Raw genomic sequence first — 23,646 nt, 5'->3', positions numbered from 1 at the left:
TCCCCCCTCCTTTTTTTTTTTGCAAACGACAGTGGAGGCGGGGCCGCCTCTTCTTCCCCCCTCCCCCTCCCGAGACCAAAAACTTTGCAAATAACGATTTTTAAAACTACCCCCCCTCCCCAGCAGCCAAATTTGCCGAATGCATTAAAAGGAACTCTGGGCGGGAGTGAGGGTGGGAATGTAGGGTTAAGATGTTAGGTGCATCTTAGGGAATAAATCAAACTCCGGTAGGGGGGTAAGGACGGTGAAAACCGAGACTATGCAAGCCCCAAATAATGCAAATCGTAGGAAGGTCTGGCATAAACCGGTTTAAATTTTTAACCACTCTTTTTCTACCCCAGCCCCCAGCTCGGAATGCAGGGATGATTTACTCAGCCGCATGCGCTCGAAGGCCCAGGAGGAGCTGGAACTTGGGGAGGGCTGGGCGAGGCAGGGAGGGATGGAAGGAAAAGTCTCCTCCCCAGCGGGCCGTGAAGGGGTGGGGATCGTGGAAGTGGAAACTGGGAGTCGCCGCTGCGCCTGCGCGGGGATACGCATGCTCAGATTTTTTTTTTTTAAGCCGGGGAGGGAAGGAAACGTGTCTCTCCTTGGGTTCCTCGGTCGCTTCTCCCGCCAGTGCAGCCTTTTTTTCTCTCATGGCAGGGGGAAAGTAGAGGGAAAGAGAGGAAGGCTTACTAGGTTCCTCTGTTGCCCCTTCGGCGTCCTACGTGTGCCACTTCCCCACCCTAAGCAGGCCTCACGCCGCTCTCTGAAGTCCCTAGTTTCGCTGGGGAAATATCCCTCCGCTTTCGGCGGGACGGGAGCCCCACCCATAGTGCGGGGCCTCCCCCCGCTGCCTTCTCCTCCCCCTGCCACCGGGTTTGAGGCTGAGTGGGCCACCTGAGACAAGAGGAAGCCCCCTGGCGGGGAGGGACGAGCTTCTGGGGGAGGATCGAGGGATGGGACAACAGACTAAAGCACGTTGGAGAAGCGAGGACCAGGGAAGCTTTTTTTTTTCCTCCAAACTTTTTGCCGGGACACGAAGCGGTTTGCCAGCTTCCGGGCGCCGCTGGGCACGAGGCGGGGCAGGGCGGGGCCGAGGCGATCCGGGCGGCAGAGGCTGACGGAGCGGGCTCCCCCCCCCCATATTTCCCCCGACCAGGGGCTTGGCCGCTTCCGGTCGGCTTGCTTTCACTTAATTTCTAGAATCCCACCCGGTCTCTGCAGTACGGGGGGACCCAGGTGTGGGTCCCTACTACCCGAAGCCGCCCGGACTTCTGCCCCGGGCGGTGCCGGATTCTAGGGCTCGTGGCAGGCACTCGCCTCCCCGGATCGCCTGACCTCTGCACCCCTCCACACACACAGACCGAAGGGCGGAGCGGAAAATAACCCGGGGGGGGGGGACGGGCCCTGATTCTGGGAGATAAGCGAAGGGGGAGGGAGGGGCCCGAATGAGATAACGTGAGGTCGGCTTTGGGCATAGATGGTAATGGGATTGTGGGGAGAAAATCCCGAGACCCAAGTGAGTCAGGCCGACTGACTGGAGGCGCAGACCGGGGCTGGGAGGGTGGTGAGTCACGGAGGCTCCCAGGCGCCTGGAGAAAGGAGCCCTCGTCTGGGAGGAGACGTTAGGAACTCCCAGCCGGGTCCGTTTGCTTTTCTCCTTCACTGTCCTCCTACGGAGAGAGGGAGGGAGCACTGAGTAAAAGCCAGGGGCAAAGTCTCATTTAGAGAAACCAGAGGAGGCCGAGAGCCTCAGATTTAGGAGAGTTAAAGATTTAAGGCCTCAGAAGCAGAAAAAAACAAACAAACTCAGAGGTGCAAAGATAGAATGAGGGACTCAGGCACAGTAGACAAGACGGACCGGGAGATGTGAAGACAGAAATGATAGCACATAAAAGGAGACAGAAGAAAGACCCAACGAAAGACATGGAAAGACTAGAGAAAGATGGAGGCAAAAATTAACTCCGAGACTAAGAGACCAGGAGACATTTATGAAGTTTCAGTCAAAAGTACTAGGCACCAGGACAGACAGAAGACTGACACAGGAAGGTAGAAACAAATAGACTTGGAAATAAACATAGGGAGACAGACTCTGACACTTAATAGATAAAAGAGAGATTCAAGAATAGAGACAGACTTGGAAATAGACAAAAGGAAACAGATAAGAGACTTAGAAATAAAAATACTCAGAGATCCAAAGATAAACATTGACAAAAAATAGACACATAAGTATGTGACCATAGTTTCAGAGGCAGAAGGAATGAGGAAACAGGTCTACAATACTTGCCCAAGGTCACACATAAAAAATGGCAGAATCAGGACTCAAATTCGGGTCTTTTGACACAAATCCAGACCTCTTTTGAATATACCAGGATAGAAAGAAACTTGAGACCGATTTGGTGAGGCAGCGAAACAAGTAAATTCCAAATTATTCAGTCTTGATTTTGGAAAGGTCTTCTAAGCCCAACTTCCCAATGTAGGCGTCTCCTCCAGCAGCATCACTGACAGGTGTTCAGTAAGCCTATATTTGAACTTAAACATTGGGAGAAGGAAAAAGAGACACTGGTCAAACTTCAGATGGACATAGATACTAAGGGGCAGAGAGACAGAGGGGGCCAGGAACACATTCAGGCAGAGAAAGACATTCAAAAACAGACTCAACTACGAAGAAACTAATGGAGAGAAAAGGGGGAAAAAATAGAGCAGAAAGAGACTAACAGAGAGACATAGACAAGGACCCAGAGACAAGATTCCAGTGGAGATACAAGGAGATAGAATAGACGAAAATAGAGAGGAAAAGAGAGACTGATCACGAAAGACAGAAAGATTGAGGCCCACAAAGGTCTGTGTTTAAGTTTGCACACTGTATAGGAGGTACAGGGTTCCTTTCCTTTGAGAACTGATCCTTGAGGGAGGAGGGATCAGCAGCTTTAAGAAACCTAAGAAGAGAGACCTTTTGAACCCCAGTGGTTAGTAGAAACCTATACTCATACTGAGGCCCTTTTGCCAAATCCTGATCCCTCCCAATTTCCCCTTAAGACCCAAAGCCCCACTGCTGACAGTGCCTCTTTACCAGGAGGTATGTGGGTGAGTGTAGCCTCCCCTCCCCCAAGACCCCTCAGCAATCTATGCATGAAGGGATAGAGGCTCAGGTTACCCATTTGCCCTTTCCTAAAGGTCCATCTTTAACCTTTGCTGCTGGAAATTCAACCCAGGCAATGGGTAAGGGAAAGGCTTAATAGCTGACCCCCGCCTCCACTCGCCCCAGTTGAGCCCCTTTTGTGGGTGGCAAAATTAAGGAGAGGTGACTTTTTAGGGGAGGGCACAGCATCAGTGGGGGGGAGGAGTGTCTCAGGGACTATGAATTTGCCTTTGGTGGGCAACTAACTATTGGTGCCAGTCACTGAGCTGGGGAGGGGTAGACAGAGGAGGGGCTGGCCATGGGGCGGGGTCAGTAATAAATGCCAGGCTTAGGAGTGATAGCCTGACACTGTCCCAGCAGCAGGCCATACCCCTAGACCTTGTCCAAGGAACACCAGCTGTGGTGAGACCTCTTAGGCCCGATTCTAGAGGGGTAGGGGAGGAGCAGGGACGGATTCTTTCCCTCACCTCCTACACTAAGCTGTAATTCATAGTCACAGGCTGGGGAGAGACTGGAGAATGAGAAAGTTGGAGGGGATGGAAAGATAGATAGCTGAATGGGGGAGAGGATGGAGTAGAGCCTAGAGGTATTGAAAGAGGAAACAAGGATTTGGGGAAGACAAGACAAACAGGAGAGGGAGAGGGGATAAGGTAGAGACATAGCCAGGATGTGAGAATGATGGGAACATTAAGAGTAGGGTAAGTGGTGGTGGGGGGGGAATAGGATGGGGAGAGAGGGACAAAACTAGACTGGGGGGAGAGGAAGAATGAAGAGATGAGAGAACTAAGGGAATTAGAAGTGGTGTAGGGAACATAGTAGATTAAAACAGAGGTATGGTACTGAGGGACTGGAGGTAGGGACATGGGTAGGATGGCAGGATAATGGGAGTGAAATGAAGGAAAAGAGGAAAGTCTGAGAAGGTTGGAGGGAGATGAAAGGGATTGGGGGGGCAATTAAAAGGGAAAAGATTTTCTAGCAAAAGTTGGTTGGGGGATGGGAGGAGTTATGAATAAGGAAAAGGGAGCTGGGCTTCTCTGGTCTATGACCTTTTTCTAGGCTATTTTTAGTACTAGCACCTGCCTTCCTGGCTTGAGGAAGGACTTAAAGGGCATGGGAGCTTTTGGGGGTGTTTTTTTTTGGTTCTTTAAAAACTTCCCCACTGACAAAGTCCGCAGCCATGGCAATGCAGAAGATTTTTGCAAGAGAAATCCTAGATTCTAGGGGGAACCCCACAGTGGAGGTGGATCTATACACAGCCAAAGGTGAGAAGGGGAGCTTGCATGTCTTCAAATGTATCTCCAAACACACCTCTTCCTGACTTCTCTCCTCCACAGCTTTTCTTGGATTCTATAACCCACACATCCCTGTTACCCTTTCCTGGTACATTCCAGGCCCAAACTAAATGGAGTCCCCTAATCACCCAAACTCCCGGTTCCTCCTAGACTGCTTCTCAGCTAACTACTTCTCCAGCCCCTGGGACTCAGAAATAAGACCTATTTATCCCTTTGTCCCTGTTTCTCCTTGGTTTCTGTTTTGGGGCCCTAGAACCTAGGATTCCTCCCACTTGGGCTCTTGAGAGGGAAGTAGTCTTAACTCATTTCTACCCCTTACTCCTCAGGCCGATTCAGAGCTGCTGTACCCAGTGGGGCCTCCACTGGGATTTATGAAGCTCTGGAGCTGAGAGATGGAGATAAAAGCAGATACCTGGGGAAAGGTGAGATATTACTTTATGTTTGGGGTTTTTTTTTTTTTGGCTAGGCAGTGGGGTTAAGTGACTTCCCCAGAGTCACACAGCTAGTAAGTGTTATGTGTCTGAGGACGGATTTGAACTCAGGTCCTCCTGAATCCAGGGCCGGTGCTCTATCCACTGCCCCACCTAGCTGCCCCGAGATATTACTTTAAAGAGATTGTATGTCTGGGGAGAAATGGGAGGGTGGGCAGAGTATTGTACCCCATGGATGATGTTTGTGAACTTGGGATCTTTTTAGTCTAGGAAGCCAGAACCTTATTGATACCCAACCTCTACTCTCTTCCCTAGGAGTGCTGAAGGCTGTGGAACACATCAATAAGACTTTGGCCCCTGCTTTACTGGAGAAGGTAATAGTCAAGGGAACTGCCAGAAATCCCTCAAATTTGTCCCGTCTCTCCTACTTCTGGTACTTTCCCCTTTTTCACCCTCCATTCCCTACAGCCATTATGACTGAGCCTCTTAGGTACTTGCCTAATTCAACCACAATCAATCTCTTGTATGTCTTTGTTTTTTATCTTCTCTCATCCAGAAATTGAGTGTTGTGGATCAAGAAAAAGTTGATAAATTCATGATTGAACTTGATGGGACAGAGAACAAATGTGAGTGAGGGGGTTTCAAGGAAGAGGGGACCAGAGAATAACCCCATTCCCAATGGGAGGGGCCTGGAGGGGAGAAGGTTCTCACTCCAAGTGAAGAAGTATCTCACATCACTGGTTTCTCTACAGCCAAGTTTGGGGCCAATGCCATCCTGGGTGTGTCTCTGGCTGTGTGTAAGGCAGGAGCAGCAGAGAAGGGAGTCCCCCTCTACAGACACATCGCAGATCTTGCTGGGAATCCAGACCTTGTGCTGCCAGTACCGGTTAGCTTTTTTTGACCCTGGGACAAGGGTCATTCCTTTCAACTTGGCCTTAAGACAGGAGTTACCCCCCATTTTCAAGGGTAAAAACTCTTTAGGAAGTCTAGACCCCTACTTCACTGCCCATATGGATCATTTTCTAAAGTATAGCCTCCTTCTCTGTGTTGCTTTGTAGTTCAGCACCCTATCCTGTCTTTCCCAGGATGAGGGCCTGGGACTGTCTTTCCCTAACTCTTATCCTACTCCCTGCAGTCCTTTCTGTAGTCTGGATCACTCACATTTCAAATGGAGTCTAACTTCAAATCAACAAGCATTTATTAAGTTCCTACTATGTACAAGGCATCGTGCCAGGCACTGGGGATACAAAAATGAAAGGGGGCACGATCCTGTCATCAGTGATTTTACAGGATAATAAGGGAGAAACCCACATAAACTACAAATAGGAATAATACAAGGCAGAATGTAATAAAGGCAGAAAAATTATTCCTTCCAGCAAAGAGTAGTAGCTGTGTCATCAGGCATATATCCATTCTTGGAGGAGGTAGTACCTGAGCTAGGTAGAGGAATTTCCTTCCAAGCAAGAGGATTTCCTTCCAGCTCTAAATTTCTAATTCTGATTTCAACAGGCAAAAATGTAGAGTATTGTAAGGTGGGGATATGAAGAAAACAGGTGACTAGGATGTTTGACTGAAATACAGACTGAAGAAAGGAGTTGGAGTGGATTATCATATGCCCAAAACTACAAGAAATATTATTTCATATCATTTGGTCATCACATTTTACAGTACTAATGTAAAATAAGGCTAGGCATACGCTGAAACTGGATGATAGACAGCCTTAAAGGAAAGGTAAGGAGTTTGTATTCTATACAATAGGATAGTGAGCCACTGAAGACTTCTGAGCAGACTTTTGCTTCAGACAGTTTTAGAAGTTGTGTGAAGGATCAAGAAAAGTGCAGATCACTGAATTTGGAATTGAAAAAGGAATGATGAAGGGACAGGAGAGATGGGGCTGAGAGGCAAGTGAAGGTCTGAGAAAGAGGATAAACAAATGGGAGTAGTGTGAGAGGGATGGACTTAAGAGATGTGGTGGAGGTAGAATCAACTAGAACCAGTCTTGTTTGTGCAAAGGGACTGTTTGCCATTTGAAAGTGGAGACCATGTCTTAAGAGTTTCCTTCTGAATCACTGAATTAAATTCTTCCCTTAGGGAAATCTGTAGAATTTAATGTCCAGTCTTCCCTCTAGAGCTCGTCTATTCTCATGCTACAGTCCTAGTGTTATCTCACTCCCTCTCTCCCACTATGGTCAGAATCTGAACCTCCCTCTACTTAATTTCCCCCAGGCCTTCAATGTAATCAATGGGGGATCCCATGCTGGAAACAAGTTGGCCATGCAGGAGTTCATGATCCTGCCTGTGGGGGCTGCATCGTTCAGAGAGGCGATGCGTATTGGGGCTGAAGTCTACCACCATCTAAAGGGTGTCATCAAGGCTAAGTATGGGAAGGATGCCACAAATGTAGGCGATGAGGGTGGGTTTGCCCCCAACATCTTGGAGAACAATGAAGGTCAGTCAGTGGGGTGAGGAGGGGGGAGGAAAAGGATGGGTCCATAAAGCAAATAGGGGCTAGAGGGAAAACTGGGGTCTTACTTCTTTAATTTCCCCTTTACCCCCAGCCTTGGAGTTGCTGAAAACAGCCATCCAGGCAGCTGGTTACCCAGACAAGGTTGTGATCGGCATGGATGTTGCTGCCTCTGAGTTCTATAGAAGTGGGAAATATGATCTTGACTTCAAATCCCCCGATGATCCTGCCCGATACATCTCTGGGGAGAAGCTAGGGGAGCTATATAAGAGCTTCATTAAGAACTACCCTGGTAAGGGACTCAAGGACCCCATCCTTCCTTCCCCCTTACAGAACTCCAGAACCTTATTCCCTTGCCTCTCTAATTTATTCTGTCTACTGTATTTTCTTTGATCCTAGTGGTCTCTCTTAACTGCTACATCTAATAATAATAACATATATCTTTAGTGACATAAAGCTTTTCTTCCAACACTCATTTTCAAATGAGGAAATACAAAGTCAGAAATCATTAAATTGAGAATTAGAGGAATAGAGAGAAATAGAGAATTGATCTAGTTTAACATCCTTATTTTATAGAAAAGGGAACACGCTTAGAGAGGTCAAATGATTTGCCCAAGGAACTCCCATATTGAGAAGCAGAGCTGGGGTTCCCAACACAGGTCCTCTGAATCCAGACCCAGTGTTCTTGCCCCTCATTTGTGCCCAAGGTTAGAGCTGTGATTTGAACCCAGCATCTCTGACAACAGGTCCATTGTTTTTTTCACTCCATTAAAGCACCTCTCTCTGTTCTTACTCTAACCCTCTCCCCATGCTCTCCTTCATTCCCCACACAGTGGTTTCCATTGAGGACCCCTTTGACCAGGATGACTGGGCCACATGGACTTCATTTCTTTCTGGAGTTAACATCCAGATTGTGGGTGATGACCTCACTGTCACCAACCCCAAGCGCATTGCCCAAGCTGTAGAAAAGCGAGCCTGTAACTGCCTCTTACTGAAAGTCAACCAGATTGGCTCTGTCACTGAATCCATCCAGGCGTGAGTCCCCAGTGGGCAAGATGGAGGGAGGTGGGAATCACCCCGTGCTCTAGAAATTCACCCATGAATTAGTTATTCTCCTACGCACATATCCCTGGTCCAATCTCCCTCTATCCAGAAGCCTCACCAGGAAAATTGAAGGTAAAAAAATCTCTTTCACCCTTGTCAAGAATCCCCGATACATGTTTTATGTACACATGATCCTCTCCCCCGTTGCCTCCCTCCCCCAGCCAAGTTCTTTGAATACATTGTAAGTACTTTAAAAATGGATGTTGCATGAATGGATGAATGAATTGGGTTCAAACCAAAGGGATCATGGGATCACAGACCTAGGGCTGGAAGGGATCTCAAACTGTGTAGTGCAATGCCCCCTTTTTAGAGATGAGGAAATTCATCTGTAAGGAGGTTGAAACTTGCCCAGGGTCCTCTGGTTAGTAGGTGTCAGAGGTAGAGTTTGAACCCAAGTCCTCTGAGTTGAGTCTATGCTCTTTCCACTGCAATGAGCCTGGGCCCCTCTCTCTGTAGTTGCAAACTGGCACAGACTAATGGCTGGGGAGTGATGGTTAGCCACCGATCTGGAGAAACAGAAGACACCTTCATAGCTGATCTGGTGGTGGGACTCTGCACTGGCCAGGTAGGGAACAGCACATCCCCTCATCTCCTTGTGGCCATCAGAGCTAAGTGTTCTGGAGGCTCTCACTCGTCCCTGAATTTCCTCTTTCCCAGTATGTCCCCCATCCCTGGATTGTGGTATTTCTCCATTTGACTCTAACTTTCCTTCTATGTCTCATTATATTAGATCAAGACCGGGGCCCCCTGCCGTTCTGAGCGGCTGGCCAAATACAACCAGCTCATGAGGTACCTGGATGCTGCAGGTGGAAGGGAGATTGGGGGTGTCCTAGGGAAAAAGTGAGGCAGAGGTAGACCAGGAAGTGGCCATTCTCATTGCTGTTTTATTTCCTGCCTAGGATTGAGGAGGCTCTTGGAGACAAGGCTGTCTTTGCTGGGCGGAAGTTCCGTAACCCCAAGGCCAAGTAAATGGAGGGCGCCATGTCGTAGATCAACAGAGGCATCTGAGTTCATCACCATCTCAACCACTCCTCTCAATAAAGCACTTTGGACAGCAAGAATGACTAGGGCGTAGTGGTTTGGGATCAGAAAAGGACATCTTAGTCTCAGGGAGGGGACAGGAGAAAGGGACATCCCTATTGAAAAAAGAGTAGCAGCACTGTGGAATAAAAACACCACAGACTTGTAGGCAGCAGACATGAGGGTGAAGGTCTATATGACCTTCCCCTTTTTCAGTCTGTTTCCTCATTTATTAAATGGAGGTAATAATATTTGTACCATCCACCTCCTGGGGCTGTTGTGATAATCAAATGAGATGACAGATGTGAAGTCACTTTGTAAATCAAAGCCCCTGCATAAATGTCAGCTACTACTAGTAGTAGATGACCATTGGGGAAAGAAAGAGAAAATGAAAGCTGGTCAGAGAGGAAGTTTGGGCTGAGCTATAGAAAGGAGACACAATATAAAAACATCATGGGGTGGAGGGAGGAGAGAGACAAAACCCTGAGAGCAGAAGTTGCTGGAAAAGGTCAAAGAAGTGAAGCCTCCCAGTAGGGTAGAGTGGAGACGGTGGCAGCTGTATTTTAAACAGCTGTGAGGGGAAGAAAATTTGGATCAGATTTGACCAAAACAAACCAAATTGATTTTGAGAGGTACATCGGGTACAGCAGCAAAAGAGGCTTGAAGGTTCTAGGCCCAGCTCTTGCCATTAACTCACCATGTGACCATGGGCAAGTCAACTTTACCTCTCTGGGGCTCACTTTTCCCACCTGTTAAATAAGGGAATGCAAGGTTTTTTTGGCTCTAAAAATTCTAATTCCAAGGTCTGATCCTCCCCCAAAAGCAAACATCCTTGTCCCAGGGTCCATGACTTTCTTCACACTCAAGTCACTCCCAGCAAGGATTCAGTTATCTGGTTTGCCCCACGCACAAACCAGCACATGGGGTCAAAGTGTTTATTGAGCATAAAGTTACTTTAGCCTTGAGGGAAGAGAAATACCCCCAGGAAAAGGGAGGATAATATAGATTAAATATTCACTCTTACATTCTGTCACACATCTTTTGGGGGAAATTGGAAGGAGATTCACTCAACTACCCCATATAACCAACATTTAAAAAATCTAAAACCACTCAAACCAGATCACCATAGGAGAGCCTCCATACCCATCTCTCCAACCTAATGGCTCCACTGGGAGGTCAGAGGTCAACCTCTGGCATGGTCATCAGAAGTCAAGACAAGGTGGCATTGTGGTGCCTGAAACTTCATCCATGGCCCCATTCCCCCTTTTCAAAGCCACAGGGGGGTTGTGAGATAGAAAGACAAAGGACCTAGGAGCCGGGAGTCCCTTCCTCTCCACTCTGACGAAGGCGTTTCTTGGCACGGATCTCATTCATGGCCTCCTCAATGGAGCGTGTGTCCCTCTTATTGGCTACTGGAACTAGGAATGGGAGCAAAGGAGGGATGTGAAGGGACTAAGAATTCTCTTAGTACTCAGCTTTCCATCCTGCCACCATTGCCCTTAAAGACCACGACATCCAGAGCCCTAGTTCTCCCCTAAATCCAAATCTCTTTCCTCTTCCCCTTGTTTCTCCCTCACTTCACTCCCTCCAACCCTGTCCACCATCGCTCCCCATCCTCTTACCACAGCCATAGGTCTTGTTGGCCTGTAGCATGTGGGCAGCATCCTTGGCTGCCCCTTTCCCAATGAGGTGACTGTATTTGTCCTTGTAGTCACTCACAGGACTCACCACAGCAGGGCCTTTCTGGGCAGCTTCTTCCTCTTGCCACTGGGCTAACTCCTGAAGAAGAGAGTGGGAAGAAGTGAAGTCTGAGGTTAAAGGCTTGGCTACCAGATTCCCTATGAAAAGCAGGAGTCTGAGGGAGCCTACAACTGGCAGAGGCACTTATTTTACCTTAAGTCTCCGTTTCTCCTCTGCCTGCTGTGGATCCCACTCCTCCCCACGGCGGTATGAGTCAAGCTCTTCATCAGAAGGCGCAAACTCCTTAGGAGTGAAGGGAACAACATAATCAGGATCTCATAGGATCCACCTTGATCCAAATGGGCCTGTCCCCTGACCCCCTTGGGAAAAGGACTGGTAGACTGGAGAGTCAGGAGAGAAAAGAAGGATGTCTTTCTCACCTTCTTGAAGATCATGACGTATCGACATTCATCATCCTCCCCAAAGGAGAAGGATGTCAGGCCAGCCACCTCCACAACATCATGTCTGGGTTGATGAACAGAGGAGAGTGAGTATGCATGGAAGGATGAGAACAGCAGAGGGCCCGGGAGGGTCTGTGACCCCCACCTAAAGGATTCTCTAACCCCGTGTTGGTTCTTCCCACCCTTACCCTAATCTCAAATAATAATCACAATAATAATGTTACATTCATAGAGAGTTTTACTGTTTACAATTCATCTCACATACTTCTCATAACTCTGACCATTTTACAAATGCAGAAACTGAAGGTCTGAAAATTAAAGGGACTTGCCTATAGTCACATAGTTGACAAGTGACTTAAACCAGGCATTCTGACTCCAAACCTAATCCTCTCAGCATGACTGCCTCCCCAAGTGTCCTGTCCCACTTCTCCACCTCCACCCCTATTCTCTCAGCCCCTTCACTCACAATATACTCCTCTCAATCTTGTTCATTGGCTGGAACTTTCTCTTGGTCTGACCACTGTCCTGGATGAAATCTGACACCTCTTTCTCCATCTTGGGAAGAAGTGGAAAGAGAGAAGCCATAAGATGGGGGTGTTCCTCTCCACTCCCACCCTACTGCACTCAGATGGAACCAGCTACACTTCCAGGTCTACTGCCTCTCTCCATACCCAATGTTCTTCAAGGTTCCTGCTCTCCTAGAAAATCAACCCAACCTCTCAATTCGGCAACTTAAGGAGTTTCTCCCCAAAATGTACTTTCTAGCCCTCTTGCCACACATACCCGCTTTCGAAATTCCACTTTCTGACGCTTCTCCTGCTCCTGCAATTTCTTCAAGCAAGCAGCCTGTTCTAGAAATGAGAAAGGAAGTCCTAAGCAAACAATCCAAGAACAAGTTTTTATCAACCACCTACCATAAGCCAGGAACTCTGTTAGGTGCTATGGATTCAAAGATGAAAGTAAAATAATCCCTGTCTGTAAGGAGCTTACATTATATAGGGAGAAACAACATGTGCATATATAGGTATATTCAAAATAGATACAAGATGATTTGGAGGGAAAGGCTTCATGTAGATGGTGGGTGCTTGAGCTCAGCTATAAAAGAAACAGTAATTTATTTATTTATTTATTTTTTGGTGAGGCAATCAGGATTAAGTGACTTGCCCAGGGTCACACAGCTAGTGTCAAGTGTCTGAGCTCACATTTGAACTCAGATCCTCCTGACTCCAAGGCACACCTAGTTGCCCCAGAAACAGTAATCTTAAAGAAATTTTTATTGTTTTTTTGTTTTTCTCTTTCTCTTTTTTTTTTTAAAGGCAATTGGGGTTAAGTGACTTGCCAAGGGTCACACAGCTAGTAAGTGTCAAGTGTTTGGTCTGAGGCCAAATTTGAACTCAGGTCCTCCTGACTTCAGGGCCTGCGCTCTTTCCACTTTGCCACCTAGCTGCCCCTGTTTGTTTATTTTTAAACCAATTAAATCCCCCTCCCCACCTGCATTCCCCTCCTGGTCATCCCATATAATAAAAAGTATTTTTTAAAGAAAAAAAAGGAAGAAGGGGGAAAAAGTTAGCTAAACCAACAATACGGTTTAAAAATCTGATAATAAATGCAGTCCTCTCTTTTCTTGCTCAGTTCCCCAAGAAGGGGTGGGAGTGGGAGGAGGTGTCTTCTTTCTTCTTTTGGGGCTATGCTTGTCCTCTGTAATTTTGCAACATTCACTTTTGATTTTGTGTGTGTATGTGTGTGTGTGTTGTGTGTGTGTGTGTGTGTGTGTGTGTGTGTGTGTGTGTGTGTGTGTGTGTGAGAGATGCTCTGAGAAGTAGTGGGCTCTCCCTCACAGAGGTGTTCAAGCAAAGGTTGAGTAACTATTTGTTATATTTTAGAGATTCTTGTTCAAGTAAGGGATTGACTCTATGGCCTCTGCTGTCTTCTCTAGTGTTCTGGGAGTTTCAGTGCTCAGACTCTCTGATTCTATGCAGGAATTAAGTTGGGGTCATGGATAGATTTCAACAGTTGGATGGGGGGAGGGGGGAAAATGACATCCTTCTTTTCACTAACCTCTACCTGAAATGTAGCTTTTCCTCCAATTATGAAAAATGTAGGTGACAGACATTCTGAGGACTCCATAGACTTCACCAGACTGCCAAAGGAGTCCATGACACCAAAAAAGGTTAAGAATCTCTGTTCTAGTGACAAAAATCTGATTCATGTTCATCCACTACTGGGGATACTCAATTCAACAAATATTTATCAAGTACCTGCTGTGCGCAAGGTAAGATCTATGTGAGGAAGGCAAAGCTAAAAACAAAACATGCCCTGATCTTCAGGACTTTACATTCTGCTAGGGAGGATTCAACATATACAGAATTAAGTAAATGCAAGCTAATTTAGGAGGGAAAAGGGAAGGATACCTGGAGGAGGTGGCAGCTCAGTTAAGCCTTGAAGGAAATAAACATTCTGAGAGGCCAATATAAGGAGAGCATCCATTTGGCAGCTTATGCAAATATGGAGATGGGATGGTGAGTTCAGGGAACAGCCAAGAGTCTAGTCTGGCTGTACATAGTGGGTGAAGAAACCTGATATGAAATGAGCTGAGGAGGCTGGGGATGTGAACACTTCAGATCTACAGCAGTGTAACAGAAAGCACAAGATCTGAGTTCAAATTTCACCTCGGTACAATGAAAGATCACTGGATCTCAAACAAGTCACTCCACTACTCTAAGCCTCAGTTTCTTCAAATGTAAAATGAAGAGATTCAACTAAGCTGTATCTAAGGTCCCTTCCAACTCTAAGGCATCCTATGACACTAAGTCACTTCGGTTTCCTTATTTATAAAACAAATATAATATCTGTAGTACTTAATTCTCAAAGTAGTTTGTATATAAAGTGCTTTTATTATTACTATTATTTTTTGGACTGGATCTGTTGATTCCATTGGTATATAAGGACCTCCTTATATTTCCTCCATGGAGGAAACTTATTTACCAAGTTTCCTTGCTGGGACTGGCACCTGCACTGCAATTTAAAGTCTTAAAAGAGTTTCCTGGGGCACTAAGAGATTCAGTGACCTTCCCAGAGTCACAAAGCCAGGATGGGAATGACTCAGGTCTTCCTCACTCCAAGGCCAGCTCTCTATTCCTTTCTCTTTGTTATTGTTGTTGTTGTTGTTGTTGTTATTATTATTATTATTATAATAATATAAGTACCTACAATATCCAATGTTACTTACATGTTAAGTACATTAGAGAAGTAAAAACAAAAATGCTCTGTGAGCTCTTGGGTGTGTTATTATCAACTTTGGGTAAATCACTCAGCCTTTCTGGGTCCCAGTTTTCTCAACTATAAAATGACTGGGCTGGACAAGATAACCTTTCAAGGTCCTTACAATTCTAAATCCACAATTATGTGAACTGTAAGGATTAGGAAAAGCTCCATGGAGGAGGTGACATTTGAACTGGTTGGGTAGGAATTCAATAGGAGGAAGTATGTGTATGTGTGGAGAAATGAGTGTTCTGGGTATAGGAAACAACTTGAGAAAAGACAAAGAGATGGGAAAAGTATGAAGTATATATGGGGCACAATGAGTAGTCCAATTTGGCTGAAGTTTAGAGTAAGGAAAACCTAAGGTTCTGAATGCCAGGGTCAGTGTTCCTTGTTGGGTAAAAGAGAACCACTATGGGTTTTTTGGGCAGAAGAATGACATCAGATAAGTGAAAGGTGTAAAACAATTACGTAGCTGAACTTTACTACATATAAGGCACTGTGTTATGAACCTGTGACAGAAAGAAGAAAAGTCTAAGATAGTTAATCCAATGCAGTGGACTGAGCACAGGACTTGCAATCTGGAAGACCTGAGTTCAAATCTTGTCTCAGACACTTACCAGCCACCCAGGCAAGTCACTTAACCTCCATGTGCTTCAGTTTCCTCATCTATAAAATCAGGCTAGTAAGAGCACTCACCTCTCAGGGTTGTTCTAAGAATGAAATGAGACAATATTTGTAAAATGCTTCACATACCTTAAAGTGCTATATAAATGCTATTCCTATTATTATTATACATAGTTCCTGTCCTCAAAGATCTCACAATCTATATGGATAAGTCTTCAGGGAGAAGTTGTGCCCTTTGATCTATAAGGAGTCAGCTTGGCATCTTATCTACCTTCTTTGAGAAGAACCCTGAGTACAGATGTTTAAAAGGGAAATTATCATGATTCTTTGGGATAAACAGGACAAAGGAAAGAATTGTTAGATTCTAGGCTCCTTTGCTACCTACTCTTCCTTCTCTAGCATTCTAAATGTGTGTTCCACATGGTTCAGTGTTCATCTCTGCTTTTTTCAGTCCACAGCTTTAACTTTCACTCCAGAAAGTAACAGAAAGAATCTGAATTCAGAAGTCAGGAGACCCAAGTTCTACTTCTGGCTCTCCCACGAACCAGATGTATAATCTTGGATAAACAACCAACAAGCATTTATTAAGATGCACCAGGTTTAAATACAAATACGCAGATATAAAGAATGAAACAATTCCTCCCATGTTTTATTGTTAGAGACAACATGTAGTTAGGCAAGAAGAGTACTATTATTGGAGAAATGGGAAATCAGAAAAGACTTCATGTAGAAAATGGTACTTTAGCTTCATCTTAAAGGATAAGAAGGGTTTTATGAGGTGTGTCGGGAGGGGGGTGAAGAGTACATTCTAGAATAGATAGTGCAAAAGCATGGAGACTGGAGAAGACCAGTTTGGGTAGATCACATAGTACAGGAAGAGGAATAACATACAATGAGGCTAGAAGGATAGACTGGGGCCACATTGTGAAGGGCTTTAAAAGCTAAATAAAGAAGCTTATATTTAATTTAAAAGGCAACAGGTAGCCATTGGGGTTGGGAGCAGGAGACAATGAAAGACTGACTAAGGTGGAAGCGCTATGAATATAGAGAATGATTTGGAATCCAGAGATGTTATGAAGCTAGAAACTGCCAAGATTTAGCAAATGGCAGATATGTTAGATGAGGGAAAATGAGGAACTGAGCTAACACCAAGGTTATAAACTAGTACCTTTGACAGAAACAGAGTTTAGAAGAGGGGTGATTTTGGAGGACAGATAATGAGTTCTCTTTCGGACATGTGGAGTTTGAGATGCCTTTAGGTCATCCAATTTGAAAGTTGCAATTTTCCTCCCCTCTCCAAGCCTCTGCTTCCTTCTCTACAAAATGAGTAGGTTGCTTTGCATAAGGTCTCTTCTAGCTCTGTAGTCCCATATTTTCAGCGGCCTGTATTAATCAGCTCCAGGGAAACATGACTTTAGGGGAAACATTCGTATTATAAGGAACAGTTAGTTCTATAGGAACAATGTTGTAACTGGTTTACCAACAGTTTTATACGGCTCCCTAATGGACTTCTTTGACTTTGCTGTGGGTTTAGGTCATGATATTATAACACAGGGTTGTGAAACAACACAGATTAGGGCAACTTCGTATCTCAAGTCACAAAATCACAGCCTTGTTGAATGAACAGGGATGGGAGAGGGCATATCAAATTCAGGTACTATCTGGTAGTCAAGTTTGGCTGGGATATACAGTGCATAAAAGAGAATAATATTAAATAAGGATGGAAAGGACTACTGGAGCTAGGTTATGGAAGACCTTAACTTTCAGGTAGAGAAGTTTGTATTTTATCCTATAGGCAGTAGGATACTCCTAGAGGATTTTAATGAGTGAGGAAGTAACAGAGTTAGACATATGCCTTAGGGAGATTATTTTGGTAACTGCAAAGCATGTACCCACACCACCGAAATTACAATTACTTGAAGTTAAAGCTGAAGAAATGAAGGGTGGGTTGGAGAGAATAGGATCAGGGAAACTAATCCAATCCCAGGAGCTGCCTATTTGTAGGCAGCTAGGTAGCAAAGTGGACAGAATGCTGGGCCTGGAGTCAGGAAGACCTGAGTTCAAATTCAGTATCAGATACGTACTAGCTCTGTTACCCTGAGCAAGTCATTTAACCTTGTTTGCCTCAGTTTCCTTAGCTGTAAAATAAGCTGGAGAAGGAAATGACAGACCACGCCAGTACTTTTGCCAAGAAAACCCCAAATGGGGGTGATGAAGAGTCGGACATGACTGAACAACAACAATTACGTGAAGGACGTTGTGCTAGGAAAAGGAAAATTGTTTCTTCCTTCAAGGAACTTATATCTTACTGGGGAAATAGAATACAGATATGGACATACATAATTATTTGAAGAGGTAGAGAACATAATAAATTAGGGAGAAAGAGCTCCTATAGGAGGTGGCACCAGGACTGAGCCTAGAAGGAAACCAAGGATTTTGAGATGAAGATGAGGAGGCAGAGAGTGCATTCCAGCCTTGGTGGGGAGAGAGGAAGGAAGGAAAGAAAACAGTGGTCAAGCTTAGGGTCAGTGTGGATGGAATTAACAAGTATTTATTAAGAGTCTACAATGTGCCAGGCACTATGCAAGATAGAGAAGAGTTAAGGGAATGCCTAGTTAAGGGAATCTGTATTTTGTCCTAGAGACAAGAGGAAGCTGCAGAAAATCAGTGGCATGGCTAGAAATGACTGGGGAAATGATTTTAGTGGTATGGAAGATATAGCTGAAAGACAGACTGGATGCCAGGAACCCAATTATTGTAAAAGTCCAGATAAGAAGTGGAGATAAAGAGGATGGATTCTAGGTAAGCCATGAAAGTAGAATCAACAAAACCTGGGCAAAGGGGTTGAAGAAGAGGGAAGAACAAGAATGAAGCCAAAGTTATGAATCTGGGTGACTAGGTAGTAGTGCCAATTGAATTTGGGGGCTATTACAAAATTCAAGTGAGAGATGATGAGGGTCTAAACTAGAGCAGTAACAGAGTCATGGGGATGGATGCAAGAGATCTTGTGGAGGTGGTAAATGTCTGGATGTGGAACCTGAAATAGAAGGAAGATTCAAAGATAGTTATTATGAGGTTTCAACCCTAGGTGACTGGGAGCATAGTGTTTCCCTTAACTGAAAAAGAGAAGTTTGGGAGAGGGTTTAGGGAAGAAAAATCAATCCAGCTTAGGATGTACTGACTTTAAAGGGGCAGTTGGACATCCAGGTAAAATGTCCAGGAGGCAACTGAAGATGCAGATTAGGACTGGATACACAGATGAGGGAATCATATGCATAGAGGTGATAACTGGACACATAGGAGTAGATTAAATCACCAAAGAGGAAAGAGTAGGAAAAAAAAGTCCATGACAGAACCTTGAGGGACACCTACATGTAGAATACAGGAAACAAGGAGCAAACAGATCAGAGGAAAACCAAGGGTAAACAGAGTCACAGAAGCCAAGACAATCATGAGTACAGAGTAATCAACGATCAAAGTTGATAAGTCAAGAATGGACATACAGTAGTTATCCCCAGGAAAATTTCAGTTGAGTGGTGGACCCTAAAAGCAGAATGCAAGGGGCAGCTGTGTGACCCTGGGCAAGTCACTTAACCCCATTCCTAGCCAAAAACAACAACGACAACAACAAAAAACCAAAAACAGAATGCAAGGGTCTGAAAGGACAACAGCTTAAATGGAAGGCTGGGTCAGGAGGATTTCTTCAAGGAAGACTTGAAAGCTTTTGAACATTTTTATTTGTCCTTAGCAGAAAAGGAACCAGTAGGTGACTAAAAGAAGAGATCAAGAATGATTGATGGGGCAAGCTCCTGCAGAAAACTAGAGGTATGGGGTAAAGGTCATACAAATATTAGAGTTGGCTTTGACAAAGGGTCACCTTTTCTTCCAAGACTGGAGCCACAGAGAGAGAAAGGGGCACAATGCAGGTGTCTGAGAGTGCTCATGGTTAATAGCTTCTATTTACTCTGGTGTGGGATGATGTAGGGGAGAAAAAGAGGATTTGTAAGAGAAACTGAAGAGTAAAAAGAGTGTCCTGGGATGGCCCAGAAGGCACTGCCCTGGTGAAGCCCAAGCCCAGCCCGGCCCAGCGAAGCAGCCAGGGGAAGTTAAAGAGTGTCCCGTGCAGCACTGTCGGACTGGAGCTCCTTCCACTCCACATTATATTCAGTAATCACTAGTTGTTTGACTGCAAGGTGCAAGGGGAAAGTAAAGCTCCCCACAACAATGTAGTAAATAAAAAACACTCGTCGACCACTTCCTGGCGAAAAGCTCGTTAGGGTACACGGGCGGAGGACAATGCAGACCGAGCAGAGGTTGGAAAGTAAGAACAGGTTTAAAAAAAAAAAAAAGGAGGCAAGATAGTCACCGATAGGCGGCCGAATGGGGACTTTGGCCAATAGGAGCCACGGGGGCAAAGGGCGGGGAAAGCAGAGCTCAATTCAAAAGAACCGCAGGAGAGAGCCAATAGGATTGCTCCGTTCCTGGACAGGCAGGTCCTAAAAAGGAAAGGAAGGCGAGTGGGTCCCGAAGGTTCCCGCGTCAGTAGCCGCAAAGTCCTAACCTGCCCTCGTCTTCAGGCTGCCCGCACGCCCCTCCCCATTTCCTCACCCTCCCGGGCGGAGAACGACGCCTCTTTCTTTGCCCGGAAGTCGGAAGACTTCCCAAGGCCCACGAGCCTCCTCTTCCCTCCCAGTCTTCCTTCACTCCAAACCCGTGGAGATCTCCTCCCACTCTCGTCCTTTTCCTCAGGCTCGAAAGAGGCGGCCCTTCTCCTGGCTAATCCCGATCTCAGACCCTCCTCCTGTCTTCTCCACCAGATCCCCCTCAATCGGTCGACCCTCCAGATCCTCTGATCTTCCACCTCTTCTGGGCTGCAGATTCCCTCTCCCAGCCTTCATCCCTCTTTCCTCTCTCAACCAAACTCAGAAAAATCTCCTTAAGCTCCATCCGTTCATTGCCTCTGCTTTCTCTGCCCCCACTCAACCTTTTTCAGTCTGATATTTGACCTCATCGCTCAACTGAAAATTGCTCTCAATCGACAAATTTAGTGACACTTTCTCATTCTTCATCCTTCTTGATCACTTTGCTGCATTGGTGTCAAGGGCGTGTGCCCAGGAGCACACTTCTAGCATCAGGTGTTACAGGGCACCTGACTTGTGGTCGGGGAACCTGGGTTCAAATTCTCCTCAGACTACTTACTACAAGTCATTCAACCTTTCCTTAGCTGTAAAATGAGGAGGTTGAACTCTGGGTCCTCTAAGGCCCCTTCCGTTTCTAAAATCTATATCCCTATGATCACTTCCAACTGTAAGTGCTCTCTCTTAGTGACCTCCAACTCTCACGGGTTTAATTATCATCTCTCTGCAGATGTTTCATAGATATATATATATCTCCACCCCCTATCTACCCTGAGTTTCTGTCCCACATGACCAATTTTGCTTACTGGACATGGCATACCGGATGTGCTGGAGAAATTTTAAATTTAACGTGTTCAAAACATAATTCATCATCTTTCCCCACCCCCACCTCCAAACCTATCCTTCTTTCAAACTTCTCTATTTCTGGAGAGGAACAAATCTTCCAGTATTTCTCTTAGTTAACACAACATATCCAATCCATTTCCAAATCTTGCCAGTTCTATCTCCATAACTTCTTTTGAATCCAAAACTTTTCTATTCACATAATTACTGCCTCAGCAGCCTCTTAATTAGATTCCTTGTTTCAAGTCTTTCCCTACTCCACACAGCTGTCACAGTGGTTTTCCTTAAGCCCATATTTGATCATCTCACTCTCCTACTCAAACACCAGTGGCTCCTTAGGATAAAATATGTTCTGTTTAGCTTTTAAAGCCCTGGCCCCAACCTTTCTTTCCAGCTTCACGGTATATTATTCCTATTCTTCTAGACAATCAATAAGAATTTATTAGGGTCCTATTGTGTTCTGTTCTCAGTGCTGGGGATACAAAAAAGAGGGAGATAGTCCCTTCCCTCAAGGAACTCACACTCTAAGGAGGGAGACAAGCAAAAATACGTACAAATAAGCTACATATAGGATAAACAGGAAATAAGAAAGAGAATGCACCAGAATTAATAGGGGTTGGGAAAGGCTTCCTGTAGAAGATGGTATTTTAGTTGGGAATTAAAGAAAGTCTGGGAAGCTTCCAGGCAGAGATGAGGAAGTAAAGCATTCCAGGGATGTGGGACAGCCAGAGAAAATGCTCAGAGCTGAGAAGTGGAGTGTACTGAAAAGTGCATGGTGGGGTGTAAGGTATAAGAAGATTGGAAAGGGCAAGGTTGGTTATAAAGGGCTTTGATCATTAGACAGAGAATTTTGTATCTGATCTAGGAGGTGACAGGGAACCACTAGAGTTTATAAAGTAGGAAGTTGACATGGCTGGACTAGGAGAATCATTGTGGAGGCTGAATGGAGGATAGACTGGCATTAGGAGAGACTAATGCATTAGCAAGCAGACCCACCAGCAGGTTATATAGCAATAGTTACAAGAGTGATGTGATGAGGCTCTGCACTAGAGTGGTGGCAGGAAAGAAGGGGGCATATCTGAAAGATCTTGCAAAGCTAAAATAGGTGTTGGGCAACAGATTGGATAGGAAGGAGGGGGAAACAGAGATAGTGAGGAATTGAGGATGACAGGATGAGGCTGTGAGCCTGAGAGACTGGGAGGATGGTGGTGCCCTGCACAGAATTAAAGTTTGGGAGAGGGGAGAGTTTGGGGAGAAAAATAATGTATTCTCTAATCCAGCCAGACTGATCTTTTCTCTGCTCCTCAAGAATAGTGTAACCTCTACAATCTCTCTTCATTTGCACTAGTACACACCCATACCTGGAGTGCACTCCCTCCTCACCTCAGCCTCAAAGAATCCCTTTCTTCTTTCAGGAAATCAACTACCATTCTCTATATGACTGTTCCTGATCCTCTCAACTGCTAATGTATTTGAGAATAGGGACAAATCTATGATTTCTATGGTGGAGAACTCCCAGGTGAGGATACTCCTTTTACCTACATATGTCGGCACCTTCTCAGCAATGAACAGCTAGCATTTAGAGGGTTTTGAAGTTTGCAGGTGCACTTTACTTGTGTTGCCTCATTTGATCCTCAAGAAAAACCAGTGAGGTATACGGTATTATTAACATACCCTTTTAAAAGCAGGAAACAGGCTATAAGGCCTTGGTCGCCTAGGGACTTAGTTAAGTCCCTTGTCCAGGGGCACACTTCCAGCGTAAGTGTGAGAAAGGACTTCCACGCAGACGCATCCTTCCCCTCAAGTGGGCTCCTTACCCCCTTGGGTTCGGTATGTATTTACATATGCTCTTAAAGAGCCTCCGCTTTACAGCGGAAGCTACGAAAAGGTAGCATTTGTTTCTTTCTAGGTCTTTGTATTCCCAGAGCTCAGCGCAGAAAAGACAACACCAGAAGCGCTCAATTAAAACTGGTTTGATTGATTGATTGATTGATTGACTGACTGATTGACTGAGGCAAAGAGCGGAAGAATGGGTCTATCGACCAATTGGAGCTCGGGGCAGGGACAAAAGGGGTGGGTGTGACCTGGTTCATGGCTAACCAATCCAAGCTCGGGGCAGAGAGACAAGCGGGTGTTTCTACTAATAGGGATCAAGGACGGCGGAGGGGAAGGATAAGAAAAAGGAGCTGGGCCTAGCAAAGAGCACGGGACCAATGGCCGTTCTCCTTCCGCTGACTGGCAAAGCCGGCGCCCAATGGAGGATTCCAGGGGGCGCCGATGGGCCCAACAGGGGGGGTCTTCAGAGTTAAGGGAGCGCCAGGCGGGAGCAAGGAGTGGATTCTTGTGAGCCAGGAGCGGGGTGCGTATTGTGGGGCTCCTTACCTCGGGCCTTGCGGCGGGTCTCCTGGTCACCGACGCTGGGCGGCTTCTCCATCGAGCTCAGGATAGAGCCCAGTAGGTCCGCCATCTTGGAAGAGACTAAGTGGGGGCGGCACTGCCGCCTTAAAGGGAAGTACGAAACGCCTTTAAGATAGTAGACTGCCGGAGGCGGAAAATCACCCTTCCCCCCCCCCCCCCCCCGCCCCGGCTTCTTCTCCCAGTTGAACCGTTGTACCTATTAAAGGGGAAGGAGGGGTCGGAGCAAAGGTTGCTGGGGCTCCTCGATTCCTCGGAAGACCTAGGGCAGAGGCTGCATTCACCCT

General features: G+C 45.8%; 2 protein-coding genes across 5 annotated transcripts; one reads left to right on the top strand and one right to left on the bottom strand.

Moving 5' to 3' along the window:
- Positions 1–554: 554 nt before the first annotated feature.
- ENO3 (enolase 3) lies at positions 555–9,476 on the top strand. Of its 4 annotated transcripts, none has more exons than XR_013487121.1 (11): positions 555–3,526; positions 4,293–4,386; positions 4,743–4,838; positions 5,163–5,221; positions 5,404–5,473; positions 5,600–5,733; positions 7,074–7,296; positions 7,406–7,603; positions 8,145–8,346; positions 8,872–9,204; positions 9,315–9,355. XR_013487121.1 is itself a non-coding variant. In XM_020966847.2 (11 exons), the coding sequence occupies exons 1-11, from the start codon at positions 4,302–4,304 to the stop codon at positions 9,382–9,384; spliced, it is 1,305 nt and encodes a 434-aa protein (XP_020822506.1). In that variant the 5' UTR covers positions 558–4,301; the 3' UTR covers positions 9,385–9,476. The 4 variants fall into 4 exon arrangements, 2 of the variants coding, with proteins under 2 accessions (XP_020822505.1, XP_020822506.1); XM_020966847.2 differs by having other exon boundaries at positions 558–4,386; positions 8,872–8,980; positions 9,146–9,204; positions 9,315–9,476; XR_013487120.1 differs by having other exon boundaries at positions 555–4,386.
- An 842-nt stretch (positions 9,477–10,318) lies between these two features.
- SPAG7 (sperm associated antigen 7) lies at positions 10,319–23,441 on the bottom strand. The gene is made up of 7 exons (XM_020966856.2): positions 23,327–23,441; positions 12,360–12,427; positions 12,043–12,131; positions 11,556–11,640; positions 11,329–11,418; positions 11,058–11,214; positions 10,319–10,853 (listed from the first exon to the last, which is right to left on the bottom strand). Exons 1-7 carry the CDS (start codon positions 23,409–23,411, stop codon positions 10,744–10,746), a joined length of 684 nt encoding a protein of 227 aa, XP_020822515.1. The 5' UTR covers positions 23,412–23,441; the 3' UTR covers positions 10,319–10,743.
- Positions 23,442–23,646: the final 205 nt, after the last annotated feature.

This window comes from Phascolarctos cinereus, unplaced genomic scaffold (assembly GCF_003287225.1).
Source record: "Phascolarctos cinereus isolate Bilbo 61053 unplaced genomic scaffold, phaCin_HiC Scaffold_5;HRSCAF=322, whole genome shotgun sequence".
Lineage (NCBI taxonomy): Eukaryota > Metazoa > Chordata > Mammalia > Diprotodontia > Phascolarctidae > Phascolarctos > Phascolarctos cinereus.
This window is presented reverse-complemented; position numbering and strand designations above follow the sequence as displayed.